Genomic DNA, 21,932 nt, shown 5'->3' with positions numbered 1-21,932 from the left:
TGAAAATGTGTTGCTTTTTTGTAACCAGATGTCTTTAATTTAACTTCAGGTTGGGTGTTTCTGTGCTGTTTCTACCTTTGCAGAGACCTAATGAACTTCCATAGCCAACAAGGTCAGAAGTGCTCTTCTGCAGTTCCAAGCTCCAGAGGAACATTTGACTACGATATGAAAAAGCAATGCTTTGTCATTATGCTAACGAGATGCCCACATGCCAAATGCCTACTACACTAAGTCCCAGCACCATGCACATTCTCCCTTTCTGACTCTCAGCATCCAGGACATCTAGTCCCAGTCACAGGGAGCCCAACTGGCCTTCTTTCCTCCTCACAATATCCAAATCCTGTTCCTGCAGACTTCCCAACAGGGCTTCCCCGCATCCTTCAGGAACAGGAGCTGCTTAGACCATGGTGCATGGTCTCGGTGAACTTGAGGGATGCAAGAGGTACAACCTGGAGGACAGCCAGGCAGGCTGGGTGCCAGCAGCATCTGCGAAGAAGTACCTCCTGTGTCCTCTCATTGCTTGACAAGCAGAGATGCTCACACTGACAAACAGCTGGCCTCAAATCAGTCCCATATGTTGCGGTGTCCAGGGGCTCAGGCTGAAGCCTCCAGGAAAGGAGAAATCCCTCCCTCAAAGGGAAGCTGAACCTTGAGCCTATGCTGTAGGACTGGCCCCACATCTTTTCTACAGCGCTGGCTTGTTCTGGTGACAATGTTCTGTAGGCATACAGAAGACATCCTGGATTGTCAAATTCTTACCTAGCCGCTTTACTTAACTGAGTTCTCTTAGGGCAGTATTGAAGCACAGATATTTATTAATTTGGGCGCCAGCCCTAGATGCACTGTTGCAGAAATTACATTTGTGTGCTTTTTTTAAAAAAATGAAATCCAAGTAGTTTTATTGCTGGCTAATTAAGACATAGCTCATCTTTGTTACAGGAAGCCCCACACAGCCCTCTTCAAACAACCCATCACACAGATAGCTTTTACAGTGCATTTGAGAGGATACCACGTGTGGGGTTATTGTGGACCAAAGGCAAGAACATATATCAAAGCTCTCAAAACCAAAATCACCCATCAAACATCCTTGTTATTTTTCACATCCCCATTTGGACCTCCAACAGCTGCATTCATTAGGAAGTATGGCAGAGGCAGAAGGAGAGAGAGTGCTGCAGACCCCTGGACATTTGAATCTTCTAAGTTGTCACCTTACAGAATGATTTACTCTTTTTTTTGCAGAAGAGTTCCAAAAATGGATAAGCCAATGAAAACATCAAGATCAACCTAAAAGTGTACAGCAGCTGGCAGCCCACTTGCATTTTCTCAATGTAGTTGGTATGGTCAGGTATCTCTCACTGCAATATAAAATCCACCACTCCACTACAGTATTCAGGACAGTATCAGATTCCCCTCTTCTAATACCCTGTGATGTGCACTGCACTACTAAGATTTAAGTAATCCATGCTTAAAGAAACTGATCTGCCAATTACTGTTTCCTGCAGACGGCTCTCATTCCAATTCAATTTTATTCATATAAAAGTAATTACTGATACCTTTTTGGGCATCATCACATCAATAAATGTGTGAAGCAGGAGACAAGTTTTATTAAGGATCCAGTTTTATTATTTCAAAAATATTGCTTGTTATTCTAACTCTGGCTAGGAAACCTTGACAGCTCCCTGGAGCTAATTGATTAATCATTGCCAACTGCATTTTAAATTTTAATTTTGGCTTTGGCTGACTAGACCAAATGATTCCCTAGAGCTACAAAACTACTCGCCACTATTTTGAGTATTTGGGCATCGGATGAATAGTTTGAATGTGTTTGAGGAAGTGAGCAGCAGTGTTAATTCTCCTAGATCTAAATTTTATGACACAGAGAAAACATAAAACCTTCCTGTTGCATTTCTGCCATGTCAAGAACATAGTCTGAATGGAAGAAGATGGGTGAGTACAAAATGCCTTTTCTCAAATCCAGAAGACAGGTTAAGGATGGGATGCCTGGGCTCGGAGCCAGGTGCTAGGCAAGGAGTTTGGAGAGCCAGGGGAGAGCAGACTTCAGAGGCTGGGAGGAAAAAGCTATGCCTCATATGCTTCAACAAAGCCTCACGGCAAACAAAATTTTATTAAAATAAAGTAAATAATCCCTGCAATCTGCTTTTAGTTTAAAAATATCAAGAGGTAGTTTGTTGCACTGCTTATATGTGAAGTGGGCAATTTTAATTATTCTGGTTTTATTTGACCTGAATAGTGCAAAAGTTTTCCTCAAGACAAATGGAAAAGGTCAAAGTGATTGTGTGAAGTCTTGAGCACCCACAACTTCAGTGAACAATGAAGGTGTCTACTTACTGCCAGGATACGGTCCCGAAGCAGACTGGCCTGTTATTAAAGACTTCTGCTTCTGAATCTCCCTAATATATCTCCAAGGTTTTAAAAAGTAATTTCAGATGAAATAATATATTAAAGCTGCTTAATTATTTAATTAGATGCAATCTCTTTTGTATAATACTATGGACAGATGAAAGCTGGATCTCAACAAGAAATATCTAATGGCTACATTTAATAAACTGTTAAGAAAATTCATTTATACTAAATTTTATTTTACGGGAAATGAGAGTCATTAAGAAAGGATGCATTAAATTTTCTTAACTAGGTTTGGAAATAAAGTCGTTATTTTACAGGAAAGAGAATCAGGCAAAAAAACCTTGACTATTTTTACCCCAATATTTATGGATTTAACACACGTAATCTAGTTTTCCCCATCTGAGGACGCACTTTACAGCACAACAGTTAATTACTGCTAATACAATTTACAGCTGTGACAACATGTATGTGCAAATTCATGAGAAATCTTTAAAATCTTAGTGAAAAAATTATAAATAAATAAAAGCCAACTAGATTTTGAAAAAGATCAAGAATGCATGGGAAGCCTCCTCAGGCACATAAGAATGAGTCATCTTAAGAGCCACCAATCTCATCTGATACAAGATCATATGCAGGAGAAAAATCTTAATATATGTGACTGAGAGTAGAAGTGCTGTCTGTAACCTCCAGCTGGCTAACTCCAGAATTTTTGTTCCTAGTTTTATCAGCAGCAATAAAGTGGAATAAAGCTCCTCTAGTCCTTTGCAGCAATACTACAAAGGACCACAACTGCAAGGAGACCCCAACCATGGAAGATAAAAACCTCTCCCAAAGTAGCTAGAAGGGTTTGGAATATTAATCGATACATTGCAGGCCCACCCAGAGATTAGTAGAGTTGCTAGCGGCCTTTAGGAATGCCTTGAGATGCCACTACAGAAAAAAAACATCCATGCAAGCTCCTCTTTCAAAATAAGGAACTGAGAAAAATCCTACAGGTCTGTTGGGACCAGACATTGGTATAGGGCCAGAGAAAACAGAGCCTGTGTTCAGATGAGAAGAAAGTTATGTCTAGTTTCCCTCGTGTCACTTGCTTGAAAAGAGACCTTTGGATAGTACAAGGACTTTGGTGAGTCACAAACTTCATCACTGTTTAATTTATCCATCTGCAAAATGGGGTAATATAACAATTTCTTAAAAGCTGTCATAACAGGAGTGAATAAATTAGTGTCAAAATATTTTAAATTTATTTTGTCAAAATACAGTCATGATATGCTATCAGGAAAGGTATTATGGAAAAGCAAATTACCATTACTATGACAGGGAGAAGATAGAGAAAATATTTTTTAAAAAACAAAAATAAAAATCCCTTTAAAGATGAGGCCAGTTAGTCGATAAAACGTATTTTTCAGCTGATCCTGTAAAATGATAGATGTCAGATGAAAGGATTTGCGAATTCATGTTAATAATGCTATTAAAGACAGTATTTCCCTATGAGAATGGTTGAACCAAATGCCCAAGTAAATATTTTGACAGCTTTGTTTCACATTGGAAAAATGGTAGAAGCGCAAAGAGAAGGTTTCGAAGTAAATCACTCTGCAGCTTTTACTGAAATATGCTTTGAGATGTACACTTGTGACCTTCCACAAAATTAATTCAAAGATTTAGAAAGACGAATTATTTGATTTGGAGCCATAAAGCAGGATTAGAGTTTCCTAATCTATTTCTCCCTTTTTGTTAAATTTAGTGACCATTTATGGTTATGGAAATTACAAGAAGAAATGTCTTTCCTCTGTCATAAACTAAATAGATGAGCAGATTTAGAAAGACAGAACAGCTACTGACTCTGACTGAGAAAAATTTAGCAGGGACATGAGTTTCTCTTGATTTCTCCTCTTAAGCCATACATTAGCACTAAGCAAAGGGGTAAGAAAACTGCTCCAAAACCACCCCCTATAGAAAGGAGTTTATCCAGAATAATATTAATCGCTAAACCATAACGGATTTGGTTCAGGGAAAGTAGTGTTAGTCTGGCTGCTTTGCCAAAGCTTAGTTGAATGAGTTGCATCGTAAGTATTCATTAATTTGGCTGGAAAATCATGCAATCATTGATATTTCTGAAACTTCCTACTTCTAAATGAGTTGAAAATATCACAAAAGTATCTGCAACATCTGAGAACTTCCACGTATAACTAAGCTTAAAAGTCTTAGAACCTTCAGAATCTTCAAAGCCTGTTTTGTCTCTAAAAACCAAAGCTGCTTACCCAGCAAGCTAGAAATGGTAAAATACATCCAAAAAGATTTGTAAATACCTAGGATCTTCACAACTTGACACACCAGTATGGAGAGGACTTGCTAGAAATTACTGAAATTATTAAAAAAAAAAAAAAAGCAATTCTGTACATCTGGAACATTTCCAGGATAGTATTACTGATACCCAGAATATATTCCTACAGTTCATTTTCTTCCCAGAAATTCTTGGTAAAAATAGCTAAGATTGGCTTCGAGCTACTTAAAGTTGTTTTATGTTCTTACTTTTGGTTGCTGTTTTTAGAACTATGTAGTAAATAATACCATTATTTGTCAGCATTACCTTTAACTGACAAGTTTATCTTCAGTAACAGCTAACAAAGCCTCAGTGCCCACTCTGGCACTGGAAATGGTGTAACTTATACATTAGTTCCATCCAGTGCCTGAGCTCATTTGCAGAGAGCCATTACTTCTTCATTCAGGCTCATCTGGGTGTTAACCCAGTTATTCAGCTTCCAGACCCGAGTTCGTATTTCTGCACAGCACTGGGCCATGCAGGCACCTTCCTCTGTTCAGCGCCAGTGCAAGCATCTCTTTACCATCTGCACTGCAAAGCTGGACTCACACGGAAGAGCTGCAGATCAAAATTGCTGCCTTCCTTTTTTTGGTGAGCCTTCATCACGCAAAGCCTGGATCACTCAGTCTGGGTAGCTGTTAATATATATAGGTGGAAAGAGAGATGAGATATACATAAGGAACAGCAGTGAACTCACTAAATTAAGACAAAGATGTTAACGTGCTTCTTGCAAAGCAGTGAAACTATTGTGTTAGAATCATAAAAAGCAGCTAACCCACCAAGAAGTTAATAATGGTTTAAAAGCAACTCCTGCACAATATGACATCCTGTGGATGTCATGTGGGGGTTAGAAAAACACTGGCGTGGCTCCAACACAGTTCTGCGTATCACTTGCAATCAAGACACAGAAAAGTGAATCCAGAAGTCAATGAGTGTATCATAGGGATTTAAAATCATCAAGTTGGGCTGCTGTCAGACATCTTGATTAAACAGGCAAAAGCTGTATGGTGCTATTACCAAAAGTGTAACGTGACATTCACTGAATCCTAAATGCATGGTTTGAATAATCAGATGATAATGAGAACACTAACATCTGGAAATGTATATCACAAAGCCACCTCTGAAATGGTAGGGTATCTGACTTGCTACAGCCAGGCTGAAGTAGGATGAGAAGCACTGTCCTTTTTACAGTCAGTGAAAAATTTATTATGGCTATAGTTAGCATGTTCACGCCAACACCATCATTGACACAGAACTGAATAATAGCGGGGGGGGGGGGGGGCGGGAAGAAAAGCAAAGGTTTTTAGTGTGCGGCAAATTAAAATACAAAATCTCAAAGTGCTATGGCTCAAAGGTGAGTCCAATGTTGTGGCCCCTAAACCAAAGCCAGAGTGACAGGGAGCAGGAAGGAATCACAGACTCAGTTCCTTCTGTGGGAAGCTGGAAGGTGGCTACAGTAAAACAGCATGTTTGCTTCCAGACCTCCCATGTCCAGAATGATCACAGACACAGGAGTCCACAGAAGAGCAACAGAGCACATCAGTGTCTGGAAGGACTAGCAGCAGATGAAGGATTATGGATGTACTGCTTCACCAAAGGGGCAGTGAGATTGAGAAAACCGATACAGCTGTGTGAAGGATGTAAACACCAGGATGAGGAGAAGTTACTTACAAAATGTGGGGCAATACAATGATTTAGAAAACCTTGCTCAGTAACAGGTCCAACATAGCAGAACAATTTTTCTGCTTCATATACCCTAAGATCAAGCTTTGCCTTCTATGGAAGATAATATGCTTGAGTACATTTACAGAACAGCCCAAAGCAGCACCAAATCTGTAGAGTGAATATGCTCTCTCCACCTACCCCCACAAGAATAACTGCCGGCATACTGGCACCCTAAAAATAGGAAAGCTGTGGGCATTGCAACAGAAAGCCTTGTAGAGTTTCTGAGTAATGCCGGGGCTGCTAGGGAACTGCAAACAAACTGAGATGGCTTCATCAGATGCCACGGGGTGCTGAAGTTACACAAGGGAGCGTAGGATAATGATAAGGTAACTCAGTCTTAATAAGATGAGACTACTTTTCTCTGTCATAAACAGAGGCAGTGGCTTCCTTTAAAATGAGGAAGATCTGCCAGCTATTAACATCAATTGGAAAACATTCAGTCTTACAGACATGCTGATTTAGGTCAAGGAGAGGAATCCCACTTAGAGGCAGGTCAAGCCCTTGTAGAAATTAAAAGTCAAGCAATATAGAAGGTTGGAGAAGTGCTAAAACAAATTCACTAATCTCTAGAGTATTAGGAGAAGTGCAAGCCTTTGAAATCAGATAGCAGCAAGTGCCTGCCCAAGTTCATATAAAACAGCCGCAGAACAACGCCAAATGCAAATTTATCCTGTATCTGACTCTCTGGATTCATGAGGCTTCTTACGGAACTAATGAATGTGACAAAATGACTAAAAGCGTGTATGAATAGATTAATTACATCCATAGTTAATGCTTGCCCCAGAACCTTTAAAAAATAGCCCTATGATTATTAAAGTAAAACTAGCCTCCATCACTATTCCCCTATCTTTGAGGAAAAACTGCTTTTTCCAGACACCTTAAAGCCCCAGCTGTTGAAGGGAAGGCAGCAACATCGCTGTGTCTAATTACAGTGGTTTCTCTTAAGTTCACATACTATTTTTGCTACTGGCTAATTGAGATTCATCACTTGAGCGGTTCTCCAGTATCTTGTGAAATTCAAGAGAACTGATGAGCTTTTATGTACACTGCACCTCCCTATCAGGAAGGAAACTCATTCTCCATCCCAGAGCATGGGGGAAGGAGAAATGACACTAAATGCTAATGTTAGTTGCTATCAAACCCAAGGAGTCTGTCTCTAGAAGGAGAAAAAAATCTGTGTATGTTTAGATTTCTAGTGCATCTGTTACTCTTAATATCTAAAAGCTTAAGCCATTGATGGTGAAACCATCAACACCAGTGCCAAATTTGAAATTAATAAAGAGTAAGCCCCGCAGCAATGAGAATGACTTATTTAGGTTCAGAATCAAACATCAACAGTCATCACTGACCGTTGCTTAAAAATACTAAACCTGTGAGAGGAAAAACAGCTTCAGAACATTATGGATCAATGAAGCAAACTAAATCTGACATGAGCCCACTCATTAAATTTAGAAACTGTTTTCCAACATTAATGGGTGTGGTTGTATTTGTGTGCAGAAGCTCTCCTAATAGAGTCACCTCATCCCAAATGTGGTAGGAGGAATGGTTTTGTGATTTCCTGAAGGGCCACTGTCATCTCACCTGTTTGGCCACAAATCTCAAATGTTGCTGCCCTCTTCACAGCCCAGTACAAGCCTCTCCTGGTTTCTTCCAAAACCAGAAACTTCTTAGATGCTAACACTAAGGTACCTATTAATGCCCTTCCTCAGATGGCCTCTGCTCCAGTAGGAGTAAAAACTTGATATACTTTATACATTTTCATTTATATTATATATATCTATATAATACATATATATATTAAAAATATAAAAGAATCAAATGCTTACAGCAGCACCTCTCAGATTTCTGTATTCTTTGAAAGGGATAACAATGTTTCAGCTTTAAAATCTCCCATGCTTGGCACTATTTGTAAAAAAGTTTGACCAAGGACTGGGATCTGTTTCCATTCTGCAAACACAGCAGCCAACCAACCGCCCCGGGTTGTACACCGCTTTCAGCAGTGCTGCCACTGGGCTCAGCAAAAAGCACCTTGTGTTCTGCAGAGCCAGACTGTTTCCCCACTCAACGGGAAATTCTGACTGTCTCTCACTTCTGTGTTTCTGTAACGTGTTTTGTATTATTCTTTATGCACTTTTTCTTCTTTAAAGAATCTCTGACATTCTCTGAATCTCACCTAGATTTAAATTAGGGATGAGGAAAGTAAGATCTATAAAGGAAACTGAAAAGACAATGCCTTGAGAAACATTCTGGTGACATATATTACTAATATAACATAAATCATTACAGAAGGAAAAGAAATGTACTCCAGCAGCTTATTTTTTAAATTTTAACATGTGATAAATAATATTGCAAGACTTAGGTAATTCACAGCAATATCCAGATAACAATATTATCTATTACTTCTACTTCAGATGGTATCAATCTTGTCATTCCACATACTTTTAGTGACATCTTTTCAGATCTCTCTCTATTCCTTTGGTGGGTGATGGAGAAAACCATATGTGCAGATCCATACAGCAATGAACTTTCTAAGCCAAACACAAGAAGAGAAGCGTTTCTAGGAGAGAGTGGCTTGCCAAGACAAACACGTTCTGCCAACATTTTAACACCACAGAAGGTCACTTAGGTTATAATTAAGTCTAATTACCATTTTCATGAATTGCACCATCTTTACACTTGAAAGTGCTTGACGTTCAGACAAGGATGAATTTTTATTTTCCAAGAATCAAAGTAATGAGACATTCTAATCTTGGCTTTAAAACTGAATTATCACTTGCCATTATAAAGAAAAAAAGCATGTCATCATTAAAAGGAAAAGATTTGTGCAGTTGTGGTGGGTTGATCCTGGCTGGACACCAGGTGTCCACCAAAGCTGCTCTATCACTCCCCTCCTCAGCTGGACAGGGAAGAGAGAATATAATGAAAGACTCGTGGGTCGAGATAAGGACAGGGAGAGATCACTCACCAGTTACCATCATAGGCAAAACAGACCCAACTTGGGGAAAAATTAATTTCATTTATTGCCAATCAAATCAGAGTAGGATAATGAGAAAGAAAAACAAAATCTTAAAACACCTTCCCCCCCAACCCTCCCTTCTTCCCAGGCTTAACCTCACTCCCAATTTCTCTACCTCCTCCCCCCACACAGGGTGGCACAGGGACAGGGAATGGGGGTTGTGGTCACTTCATCACCCGTTGTCTCTGCCGCTCCTTCCTCCTCAGGGGGAGGACTCCTCACACTCCTCCCCTGCTCCAGCGTGGGTCCCCTGCAGGGTCACAAGTCCTGCCACCAAACCTGCTCCAGCGTGGGCTCCTCTCTCCACGGGGCCACAGCTCCTGCCAGGAGCCTGCTCCAGCGCGGGCTTCCCACGGGGTCACAGCCTCCTTCGGGCACCCACCTGCTCCGGCGTGGGGTCCCCCCCGGGCTGCAGGTGGGATCTGCCCCACCGTTCCCCTCCATGGGTGCAGGGCACAGCTGCCTCACCAGGGGCTGCCCCACGGGCTGTGGGGGAATCTCTGCTCCGGGCCTGGAGCACCTCCTCCCCTCCTTCTTCACTGACCTGGGTGTCTGCAGAGTTGTTTCTCTCACTTATTCTCACTCCTCTCCCCAGCTGCAGTTGCACAGGTTTTTTTCCCTTCTTCAATACGTTATCCCAGAGATGCTACCACCGTTGCTGATGGGCTCGGCCTTGGCCAGTGGCGGGTCCGTCTTGGAGCCGCTGGCACTGGTTCTACTGGACACAGGGGAAGCTTCTGGCAGCTTCTCACACAAATCACCCCTGTACCCCTGGCTACCAAAACCTTGCAAACCCAATGCAGCAGTTTATTCAACCATTAATACTTCCTTACTTCTGCTTTTCCCTATTCCTCTCCAGTAATTTTACCATTTTTTTCTCTTCTGTTCAGTACCACTCTGGGGTTTTTTTTCATTATTGTATATTTTCTTTTTTCCTTCTCATAGTTTTATAACTTTTCTGCTTCCTTTTTTGCTTTAGCTCCCTATTTGTAATCCTCTATGTACCTTCAGATCTTCCTCTCTGCTCCTCCAGCAAACTGGAGAATCTGACAGTAGACAACTTTCTTGTGTTTCCGCAGTTACGCTGTGATTGCTGCACTGAGAAAGTGCCTGAGCTTATCTCATTGAGGGAACAGATGAGAGAAAAATTGGTGAAGCAAAGATTTTTTTTTCTCCCCCTTTCCTCTTCCCACAGGCCAACAGAAAGTGAGAGAAGAAAAAACCAGTAGACATTTGGCTGCTTCTCCTCTATCGGGGGTACAAAACCTGGTGCATGCTTGTCCTGGTCTCATTCAAATGAGAAAGCAGCTGAAAAGCCTAGGCTATCAATGTCAGCCAGCTCACAGGGGAAACTCTTCAGCACCCTCAGGTCTAGCTGGGAGCTGCAGTTTTCTAGTTGGCATCAGCTGCTGTTGCATGTAGCCATCTCATATGCATAGGGAAAAAAAGCCTCTCTCAATTGCTAGGATGGTCCTCCAATAAAATGATAATTTGACCTCTCTGGAGGCTGGCAAAGCATCAAGGACTATTTGTTTTTAGACTCAAATAAAAAACCTGGAAAACTGGAAGAACTGGTCAGCTTGTAGAAGTGCACTGTGCCCAGCGGTCTGGAGGTTTACCAAGACCCCCAGCAGTCCCTGGCAGCAGGGGCACACATCGGCAGTGCTACCAAGCGCAGCCACGTGTCTGGGTCTAGCATTGCTCTTCGTGCGAAGCATCGCTCTGAATCTAGTTCTGTTGCTGTAGTGCTGGTCTGAAAGCCGTCAGGAAGGGCAGTAAGCAGTCAGCGGTCCTGCCCCCTACGCCGCATGCCTTACTCCCTCTCATCAATGCTCTCTTCATTAACTCACCTCGACTAAAAGGATAAGGGACTAAAAGGATGAGGCACATCTTCGTGAAAGTCACCTCATGCCTCCACGAAGAGAGGAGTGCTGCCTGTGGGCTGCCTGCTACTTCCATTTTAGTTTTTAAATGAAGCATAGAAAGCTATTGCAGAAGCAGGGCTTTCTAAGTGCAAAACACTAACTGTTATTAGCTATGTTTTATTTCCTCCAAGTAAAATTTTGCTACTTCTCCCTGACCTTACCGCTTGAAACAGAAATTTGTTCTACTGGTGAAGAATTCCACATACCAAAAAATGTGATTCTGCACTCTGAGGGAACTACTACCTCTTAAAATATGTACGACCTACAAAATAAGTTTAATATTCTCTTGCATGTCAAAAGCCTAGCTATGTAGCAAAAAATCTTTCACTGAATGTGTTCTAACATTTTTCTTTAAAAGTTATCAAACAAAATTTCACTAAAACAATTTCAATTTTCTCCTGTCATAGGCTAAAGTCTCATATGGTTGTGCTCTCATACTGCAAATAGTCTCTTAATAAATTAAAATGACAGTTTTAGTTATCATATGGTACTTCAAGTTCCACCTGTCCTACAGGAGATTCACATGTCCTCAGGGATTTGAGATGCCACTCAGAACCCTTATGTCACGTAAGGCTTTTTATTGTAGGTGGGACAAAACATAAATCCACAGCACCCTTTTGTTTACTTCCAATTATATTAATCTCTTCCAGCTATAAGATTAATTTATCTTCCCCCACATTGTTCACGCCTGTAGCCCTACAAAAACATGTAGACTGAAATCCTTGACCCACTGAAGTTGCTGGGGGTTTTGCAATGGATTTCCATAGCTCGAATTTTAGTCTCCCTTCCCCAGCTAATATGCCATTTCTCTGATTACTTTAAATCCAGTTGTTTCTTCTTCCAATCTTGCTGGGTTGAAAAAACATCCGAGGTGTAAAAGAATTAAGCTGTTTTTTTGTAATTTACAACAGCACAAGACGATCCCGGCACATTTGGGGCTAAAATGATGTCTGTGGCTATGTTTGCTTGGCAGTTCAGCACCTTATGAATATCCCTGTTAAGTCTACAAAATTCAAATTGTCTGTAGCTGAAATAATCCCTCACAACCTATTGCTGTACATATAGCCCTTGGACTCTGTGTATTACGGACCAAATGACAAGGCAGGTTTACCATTTCAAAGTAATTTGGTACAGGTTAAGTGAAACTCTAGAGTCAAATTGGTTCAAATATTAGTTCAAATACAGTTTCATGTTCTCTCACCTAACAAGGCAAAAATCCATACTGATAACAGTGGAATATCAATCAAAACCCCACAGCTTGTTCCTTTGCTTTCCAAAACTGAAATCCTTTATCTAGAGATCCACCACTTACTAGCACACATACAAGAGTATAGTCTGAGCAGATGGTTCAGAGCTAACTGTCAATCCATTTGCAGTTCAAAACAGTGGTGAACTACTCCAGCTGTTTTCCAGATCAAAAATGTTATTGTCATTTTGCTATCTCTGCGTGCTGAGGGTTATGTAACAAAAATGCACATGTCCCTCTGCCTGGAATGCAATTAATTTCCTCCCTCCCCACTGAGAGTGGTAAGTAACAATTCAGACAGTCTGGATGCTTCAGTTTTCAGCATAGCCAGAGATGCAACCCTGGAATTATTCCACGTGGTAACCCACTATTCGTAACACGCCAGTCCTGGAGGTCTTACAGACAGAGTATATTTTGCAGTTTGGAAAAAAATTAAACACTATCGTCCTGTTTATACGTGACCTCTTACTGTCTGTAGGGTACTACAAATGCTTTGCTGTAGTTCTTTAGTTTAACTATAGACTTTGCTTTATGTTGGAATTTTAAGTATTCTAAATAAGTGCTCTAACTAGATGAAGTAATTGCTTCCGATCTGAAATCAGACACTATACTTGCTGTATACTTTGCTATGCAAAAGTAAGGCATTGTACACTATTAACTTTAAAATAGTGGCATAATCCCATCTTAATTTACAAATATCCAAACATCATGCAGGCGGCTAAATTCAGACTCCATAATGCTTAACCATTTGCTTACATAAAGGGAACAACTGGAACTCCTTTGCTTAGAACAGCGCACTCAAGAAATAAAACCAATTGCCTCAATGCAATCTTTTCTGCAATGTGCCTTTCATCTTTTTAAGTGCAGCTAACCCAGTGATATTTATATATCAACTATAAGATCCTCAGGACAGAATCTGTTTTTCTATAAAATGTTTGCACCATACTTAACATCTCTCAGTTGTTCCTGTGATATAAATACAATGGGGTGATCAACTGTATGCTGGGGTGTCAGCTGAGACGAAACATTAATTCAGTACTTAACTGCAGCAATTTCCTTTAATGTGTTATTACTGGATTCAGCTTGTTCTGGCTTTCTGGCACAGTTTATGGCTTACTTCTGTAGGGAGCACCTGCAGTGGTTTTACTATTCCTACCTGGTTAAATAGGCCAGAGCCAGCTCAGATCCCGAATGCTTTTTGGGCTCCACCTTTTTAGTGGAGATTCCAGCTTCCCTCATCAGCTGTTTTTCCTTCTTCTTGCGCTCTTTTTTTAATTTTCTTTCCAGTTTCCTCCTTTCCTCTGCGGTAAGTTCTTCCTCTTCTTTTGTTGCCTGAAAAAAATCAACATTTAAATAAAGTGTTTGTATTTTTATAGGAAAGTGGACAAAATGTGCACAAATGCAATTGAAGGGCAGACGTAATATTTAAAACCAGAAGCTTCAAGCTTCATAATTTTACTGTTCACTATACTTCCATCACCTCCCTACCCTCCTCAATTCAGAGAACTGTAAATACTGCACTTGCAGAAATCTGTAGAACTGCCCTCTATAGATGATTATCCTGTTCTCAGCAGTAATCTGAGCACCTTCTAGCTACGTATTAAATATCATATCTAAAATCTGTTGTGCTGTTTGTTCTCCCATCCCATTCTGAGGGGGGCAATGTGAACAGCAGAGGCTGTTTCATACTGGAGGGAGGGTATGGATTAAGTGGGAGAAGTGGGGTTTCCTCAAAATGCTTAGTTTCTGGGGCTGTTTGTTGTGTAATGTCACACCTTGCTGCATTGAGAAAACCTCTGTCTGCCAAACAGGGGTTTCCTCTGCTATGCCAGAGGAGAAGATGTGACAACTACCATCTTCATCCAAGACCTCTTGGAGATCTTTTAGCAATCTTGGGTAAACATATGCGTGAACTTCAATAAACATGTACACGTCTATCACACAAAGGTTGAAGTTTCTTTAGGTGTGCAGCCAGAACAGTTAATTATTCACATCTAAAACCATGTTACTATAAATATATGCATAATTATACCCCAAATGAAAGGATTTCACATACAGATGAAAAACATTAAACAGATACACTGAGTTTATCAGGGAAAATCCAGTGCAAGATCACAGTGTAGAAATAAAATGCTGTTCCATCGCAAGATGAGGTTGACTTCAGGGACTCCTAGATGTCTGAGAGAGGTTTATTCATATATTTCCAGGCAATAGTCTCACTGAATTGTTAAGTATCAACTAGAAGCATAAAAATATTGCAGCTGGTCTAGTGTTAGATGGCTGTTTGTTCAATGCTCTCCCCAAGATTTCCCTCAGAGAGAGAGAGATTTACTCTTTACAGAACCCTAACTATTCTGATGATCAGCGTACATAGACTTTCACAAAACTGTAGACAGAGTAGCTTCTAGGTATCCAAACCTCTATGTACCTCGGGAAGCAGGAGGGATTTGGACACTATGAAGCTGCTTCTTCTGTGCAACCTCGCAGTAACAACTAAGCAACGAAAAAAGTACGAAATTCTGCAAACAAGACTCTTACACTGTATCAGTCTTGCTTTCAGATATTTCCAAGTCCAAGATTGAAGGGGGACTGCTAATTCTTTGCTTATATAATAGTTACAGATCTCACACAGTCCCAAATAATACTTTGATACCTTCATCACGGCTTAAGGAACTGCTGCTTCTGAGCCACCTCCATGGGTCAGGCACTGTGATAAAATGCAGGCTAAAAGTATGCAACAAGGACCATTTAAATATCACCTTCTCTTCCAAGTTAAGAACAGAAATCCAGTAGCAAAAATAATAGAAGTATTAAGTGTTGTGATGAACTCAGGGTTTTTAGTTCCTTTTTGCTGTGCTGTGCTACTTCCCTACTATCATTTGTAGCCAACTCACAATTGCAAACATTGACACACTTCTACATTACAGGCTCATATTGGAATAGGTTGTCAGGCTCCCATTTTTTTATCTAACCACATTTAGCACCTTCTGTCAAGACCCTTTAAATATCCTGCTCATGACATTTAACGAGAAGAGGTGGGGCTGTGGGCAACACTGTGGAAACAGTGTTTGCAGTAACACAAAACGTGATAGAGATTTTGCCCAAGCAGTAATGATTTGCAAATGACTCCATTAATTAATCCACTTCCTCAGCAACAGTTGTACTGGGCTTGTTAAGACAACCTGAGCAATTCCTGCAAGGTCAGGCTGTATTTCTAAGAAGATGGGGTCTCTGGGTAGGGAGAAACCACCCACCGACAGCAGTGGAAATGGCACGGATGGAAGGTGGCCCAGGAAATGTCTGCCTTATCTGTACACAAGTGGACTTTGAAGCAGACTCCTATGACAAGGACAGAAAAACGGGGGATTGCATGCAAGTGTTTGTTATTTAGACCCATAATTCTTCTGCTCAAAATAAATAAAATACACTTTCTCATGTTTCTGCCAAACCTGCAGAAGTCGTCTCTCGGACACTTCAACTGTAAGCTGATGAAGGTGGAGTACACAGAGACAAGTAAGGCAGTCCAGAGGAGCCACCCATGCCTACAGCAGCTGTATTAGGATCCCACATCCCAGGGCTGAGGCAGATAAAGGAGTCTAACCACCACCACCCTTTCCAAGAACAAGAATCACATTGACAGAGTGGACTTGGTTCAGATCCAGCAGCTTTACTATAGCATCGTACTTGCCAGGTAAAGTTCCCTCTTAGAGCATCAGAAACCCAGGGAGGCGAAACTGAGTGTGAATGAAACACTCTTTCTCAACTCTCTGCTCCCTCCTCACCTGTTTGAGGAACCATAACTGAAAACTGAATGCACAAGAAGATCAACTGCTTTATGGAAAGATTGGTTGAAACCACTTTATAAACTGACAAATCCTTAGCGTTATATCAATCTGTGTTAGCCAAGTGCTTACAAACAAAAATCCAGACACGGTGCTAAATAACATTATTCTTGCTGATGCTGAAGCAAAGGATGGTTAAACAAGACAATACCTGAGCACAATCTTATTTGCCAAGGACACCTGCTGAGGACTAAACATTTGTTCAGTGTCAATTCATGTATCATCTAAGTTTACTCTGACTCATCTTTTCAACTTTTCATTTTCAAAGACCAAAAAAGGGCAAGAAAGCAGAAATTAGAATAAATGGGAGTGGGACAGTAAAGAGTATTTGGGTTTTTTGTTTAAAATACTTTTTAACTCTTTTTATGGAAAAGCCAGCATTCATGTGCAAACACATGCAAAAAAGCAACATATGTTGCATTTGTATAGAAGACATTTTATAACTCATGCTGAGAATAAAATAATATTTAGGTGAAGGTAGGTATGTAATTGTTATACAGGAAACAACGTTTTCATTTGAAAAGCCACCCTGGTACTTACTAAAATAACAATCCAGCCACACAAAGCCCAGGAAAACACTGAGGGTGGTCATTTATAAAGTGTTTGTAGAAGATTACTACAGCAGCTGTCCAACAGACGACACACTACAGTTAATCTTCTTTTAAAAATAATGTAATGAATTTGTTTACTTTTCTGTGAGCCATGAAGCTTTCAAATAAAGTGACTGTGGCACATCATTAGAGCCGGTCTGATAAAGAGGCCTCTGCTTCTTCATACTTACAGTAAATGCATATCTCTGTACCTTCCCTTCCCCCCCACATTCCTCACATTATCAAAAAGCTTTTTATCCCTCTACCCGACCGCTCCATTAAAAACAAAACAAGTTGCTCCCTCCCTGTAGGTCCCAACGTAAATACCGAGCCCTAACAACATTTGTTTCCAGCATCGCAATTGATGCACTGTGGGCTGTCTGAAACAAGAGCATTGTTCTCCTTGCGGGGCCAGTGCTGTCCCAGGCGTGACAGATTCAGGATTTACAGCTGGAGGTACCTTCTGGGAGCCCACAGCATCATCATCCAAGGAAAATCAGATTCTTCAGGCTTCTTCTGTTTGGGACTCCCAGCACACATACTGTAAAAGTGCTCACAAACTTACAGCTCAAACAACTTTTCTAGTTGCAACTATACTTTTATCCATCCATGTCAACTTGATTAATCTAGTAGAACATACCACAATCTGTCCTTGACTGGTTTTTTATTTGAAAGCCTCAGGTTTTATGTGCTTCATAAAATACCTAAATTTGGTGGTATATTCTCGAGTGAAGCTGAGGGTAGTTTTATTGCAATTTAAAAAAAAAAACAAACAAAACACCACCACAACTAAAACCAACCTTCCCCAAAACCTGGGACTTGAAAGAAAACAAAACCAAACCTTTCACTGGAATTTAAAGCCTAGCTGTATTTATTTTAACTTGGATAATCTCTGTTACGATCCTCTACTGATGCATCCCTCCTTTCTTTAAATCAACAGCCTTATTTTTTAATTTCGCTTTCCCTGAACCATTAGTGTGACTGTTTTTCTGCAAGATGTGTCCAAAGTTTGTGAGCCATTCAGATTAAGATTTTTAGTATTATGTCATTATTTAAATTAAAAAAACCCAACCAACAGGACTTCATTGTTTTGAGGTCATAAATATTCCATGTTGTCTCCTTTTATATTTACAAAGTGACATCACAATTTGTAGTGCTACAATTTAGTCTGAACTACAACATTGTAAAGTCCGTATTTGAGCATGTGAGACACTTGTTTATTGACGTGATAAATTTAAACCACATGCATACAGAAAAACACAACACTTGCTTATTTCCAAAGCCTGCTGAGAGCTACCACACCACCTTGGATCCTGGGCTCATTAGATCTCAATCTAAACAAGGTCAAGCTAGGTCAGTACACTTGAATGAATGACATTCAGAGGAGAGCCAGTGTTTTCTCGTGATTAAGGAGGTGGGAGTCTTCCACTTGAAAACTTTCCAGAAGGCCTGAAAAGGTGCTAAAAAGGATATTGCCACTGTATGCCATATTTTGAGTAAAAGACAGACCCCCAAATCTTTAACACTTATGCTTATAAAAACCCATGTCATCTTTGCCAGGGTATGGAGATGTGAGCTCAGACATCTTCAAGCAAATTCCCAAAGTTCGTGCTACACCACGTCCATCTGCATGCACAGTGCTGTGACTGCCAGTACAGTGCCTTTCAACAATGCCAGTCTCTAAATTTCTGAATAGTATGTAAACATGGTAATATACTGTAAACAGTCTAAGACATCTGACTCAAAATATCTGGACACTTCAGCTGTGGCAGTTTTAGATACCAGTTAAATTTTTCCATTATTTTTTGTAATCTGGAAATATTGCACAAATTTAAAACATTTTGTAAGTGATCTTTAGAAATGAGCTTACCCATCATAAAAGGAGAACCTTCTCAAACTGAAGTAAAGCATTTAATAGTGTAAAGCAGTCCTGCTAAGCAATTCAGAACAGAGAAAAATAATTATAACTGGCAGAAACTGGCAAAAGATATACCCAAGACAGGATTTCTTGAAGATAGCTGACCCTTTTTTCTGCAGCAAGAGTGGCAAAACCAAACAGGTGTAGTTTTTCAGAGACTCCATCTGCATAAAAGCTTATACTGCCAAGGGACTATGAACCATAATAACTGGGCAACCAGTAACAAGATGGTATTAACAACACAGTAATTGTATTGTTTCAGTAGAGCAGTAAGTGCATTTTTTAATTTGTTTCCAGATTTATAGTTACCCAAAGGTCCTTGACTGCCTCATACTTGAGTAAATTGAAGACATCTTCTAAAGACTTCTGTTCCTCCTTCTCGCTTGTCACTGTTTCAGAGACTCCTGCATTTGCAACCCTAGTTGTCTGTTGCCAGCATAGAATAAGGTTGACAGTCAGTAACTCAGAAGAATTACCACAATTAACTGAGTATTCATTTATTACAAATTTGCCTCTGGGATTTGCCTGTGTAGGTCTGAACTTTCTGCCTGTTCAGGGGTTCAGCTTTGCTGCCAAAACTATAGCAGTAACCACAGACCAGCCACAACACCAAATTTACTATTTATTAGTACCAGTGAATCCAGCTCCTCCACAAGCCAATAGACTTTTATCCTTTTCTACCACAACAGCAACACAAGTCTGTACAACAGCAAAGCAAGCAACATCAGAAATTCAGAGGAATAAATTACAACTTGACTGACAGCGACAAACGTATAAAAAGGGCGTCAAATATTTGAACTCCGAAGAGAAAGATGGGGAAATGGATGATATGGCTTATTTCATAGTAGGAGCATTGTAGCACCTTGTTTGTTCATTAAGCTCATATTATTTCATAACTTTTAATATGGAGAAATGTCAAAAGGGGTTTGTGACCAAGAGATGACAAGGAGCTACCGACCTGTCACATAATGGCTTCTGCTTACAAGTAGCCTTTTGCCCCGAAAATGCCCTGTGCATGATACCAGGATGCAAAACATTCTGTTTCTGTCTTACACAATACATATGAACCCAGAAAAATAACTGGCCATCTGCCAGCTTAAAAACAAAAAGCAGAATCTATAAACACAGTTCAAACCTACAAAGAAGAAAGGCTGGCAAATCCTTAGATGCAAGGTTCGTAAAAGAAAGACTGACAAATGATTTACTATCTGAGGCTTGCCAAAGAACTGTGCTACAATTACAGTTATAGAATTTGCATAAAATAGTTCATTGCCATATTGAATTTAAATAACTATTTTCTATCATTTAGCACCTTATAAAAAGAAGAAGTATGACCAGAGAGGGCATATGAAATTTCATTGCCATGCAGAAAGCAAATTTTGAATTAAAAGTAACATTGTAGAAGTATACCTCCTTACACCATGTCTGCAGCACTTACAGAGGAAGATTTTTTTAAAATTATACATTGCTCAAAGAAAAAATTAAGATTTTTCATAAAAGTTGGGTGTTTTTAGAATCTCAACTCCTCACAACAAAAACACTGCGAATTACTTACATTAAGTTGATTGGGAAAGGTTTCTGTAGATGCAACCCAAGCAGAAATGCCTCAAACAAGTTCTGCAGGAAACCAGATTTAAATAAGAACAAGCTTTTTATCTTTCTGATCCACGAAAGGATTCTTTTAGTGGTTGTGTAAATGTTTGGTTTTTTTAAAAAAAAAGTGTCCTTGTGTACACAGCTATAGTATCTCACAAGCACAAGTGATCAGGTAGCACCCTAAACTTGCAGCTGTAATTTAGAATAGATGCACCTTTACTAGCTTGAAACCCGGCTTAATTTACAACTATGTGATATTTACGTGTTTCGCAGATTTACAGTCAATTCTGAAGAGCACATAAAGTGTTATCATTAGGAACTGCTGAATAAGAAGAAATTGAACAAATTACTAAATTAAATGAACACATTTATAGGCACCCAGAACAATACGATTTACAGAACCTACCTTGTTGAATTCTACTTTATAGATTGTTTGCCCCTATAAAATACATACTGTAGCAGATTAAGTTCTAAGGCATAAATTAGTACCATATTTTATTTCTCATTTTTCTCCACCAGTATCACAGTCCTGAATACAACAGAAATATTTAAGACACCACCGCGACTGCAGGCTTGGGGAATGCAGTTTTGCTTCATTTGCAACTAGAGCACTGCCAGGAATTTTCACATATTTGTTGAAGGATTTTGCTTACTCTCTTACCCTTAATTAAACCATGTTAACCAATCAGGAGAAGATGGAATTAAAAAAAAAAAAAAAGGAAACCCCTAGGAAATCATTTGTATCCACATCCCCGTGGCTTACACACAGCCCTTTTAACCCTTCCCCAGAACGCACAGAGGAATTTTAATAGAAGGAGCACGAGGCTGTCGCAACACTCAGTGTTTTCATCGCCACCAAAGTCGTCCCCTTTAGGGGTGCTGACAATTTCTTCCGAAGCTTAAAAAGGCTTTAGGCTGCAAGAGGAGGTAGAAGCAGAGCACAGGCTGTTTTGAAATCCTTGCTAGAGAATTAAAAAAAAAATAAATAAAAAAACCCCAAACCACGAGCTCGATCTCCTCCAATGAAAGAGGTACCACAGGGTGTAGGCAGGTTGCCAGGCGAGCTCGGCAGCGTGACCGCACTGCATTGAGTTTCTTTAATGAAAGCCAGGAAAGAACACATTACACAGTGTTTCTTCTGAGAGCCAGCTAGCCTCCAGTGATTGAAATCAATAAAAACAGTCGGCAAGGGGCCCAGTAGGGGAAGAGAGAAATCTCCACTACAGCATTCAGTTTGCTTTCCACTTTCTCCCTCCCCCCCCTAAAGTTAAACTCTGAAGATCACCATGACAAGCTACTTCACTTCCAGCGCTGGGAAGACGCTGGTGGGGATTTAAAGGAAGCGAGCACTTTCCTTGCCTCCCTGCCTTCACTCTCCCCCCCACGC

At 40.2% G+C, this 21,932-nt stretch overlaps 1 protein-coding gene across 11 annotated transcripts in view; it reads right to left on the bottom strand.

Moving 5' to 3' along the window:
- The window catches only part of CHLSN (cholesin), a 134,684-nt gene that overhangs the window by 14,127 nt on the left and 98,625 nt on the right, over window positions 1-21,932 (bottom strand). For 8 of the 11 annotated variants that reach the window (XM_074841371.1, XM_074841373.1, XM_074841372.1 and 5 more), the window contains one exon: window positions 13,756-13,931. In XM_074841371.1, the coding sequence (XP_074697472.1) occupies window positions 13,756-13,931 (176 nt within the window). Of the gene's footprint in view, window positions 1-13,755; window positions 13,932-19,258; window positions 19,339-20,951; window positions 20,972-21,206; window positions 21,621-21,932 lie in introns of those variants that run through there. The other 3 variants (XM_074841375.1, XM_074841381.1, XM_074841376.1) reach the window with 3 other exon arrangements.

The sequence above is a fragment of the Strix aluco genome, chromosome 15 (genome assembly GCF_031877795.1).
Source record: "Strix aluco isolate bStrAlu1 chromosome 15, bStrAlu1.hap1, whole genome shotgun sequence".
Classification (NCBI taxonomy): domain Eukaryota; kingdom Metazoa; phylum Chordata; class Aves; order Strigiformes; family Strigidae; genus Strix; species Strix aluco.
The sequence above is the reverse complement of the archived record's forward strand: the minus strand, read 5'-3'. Positions and strand labels throughout refer to the sequence as shown.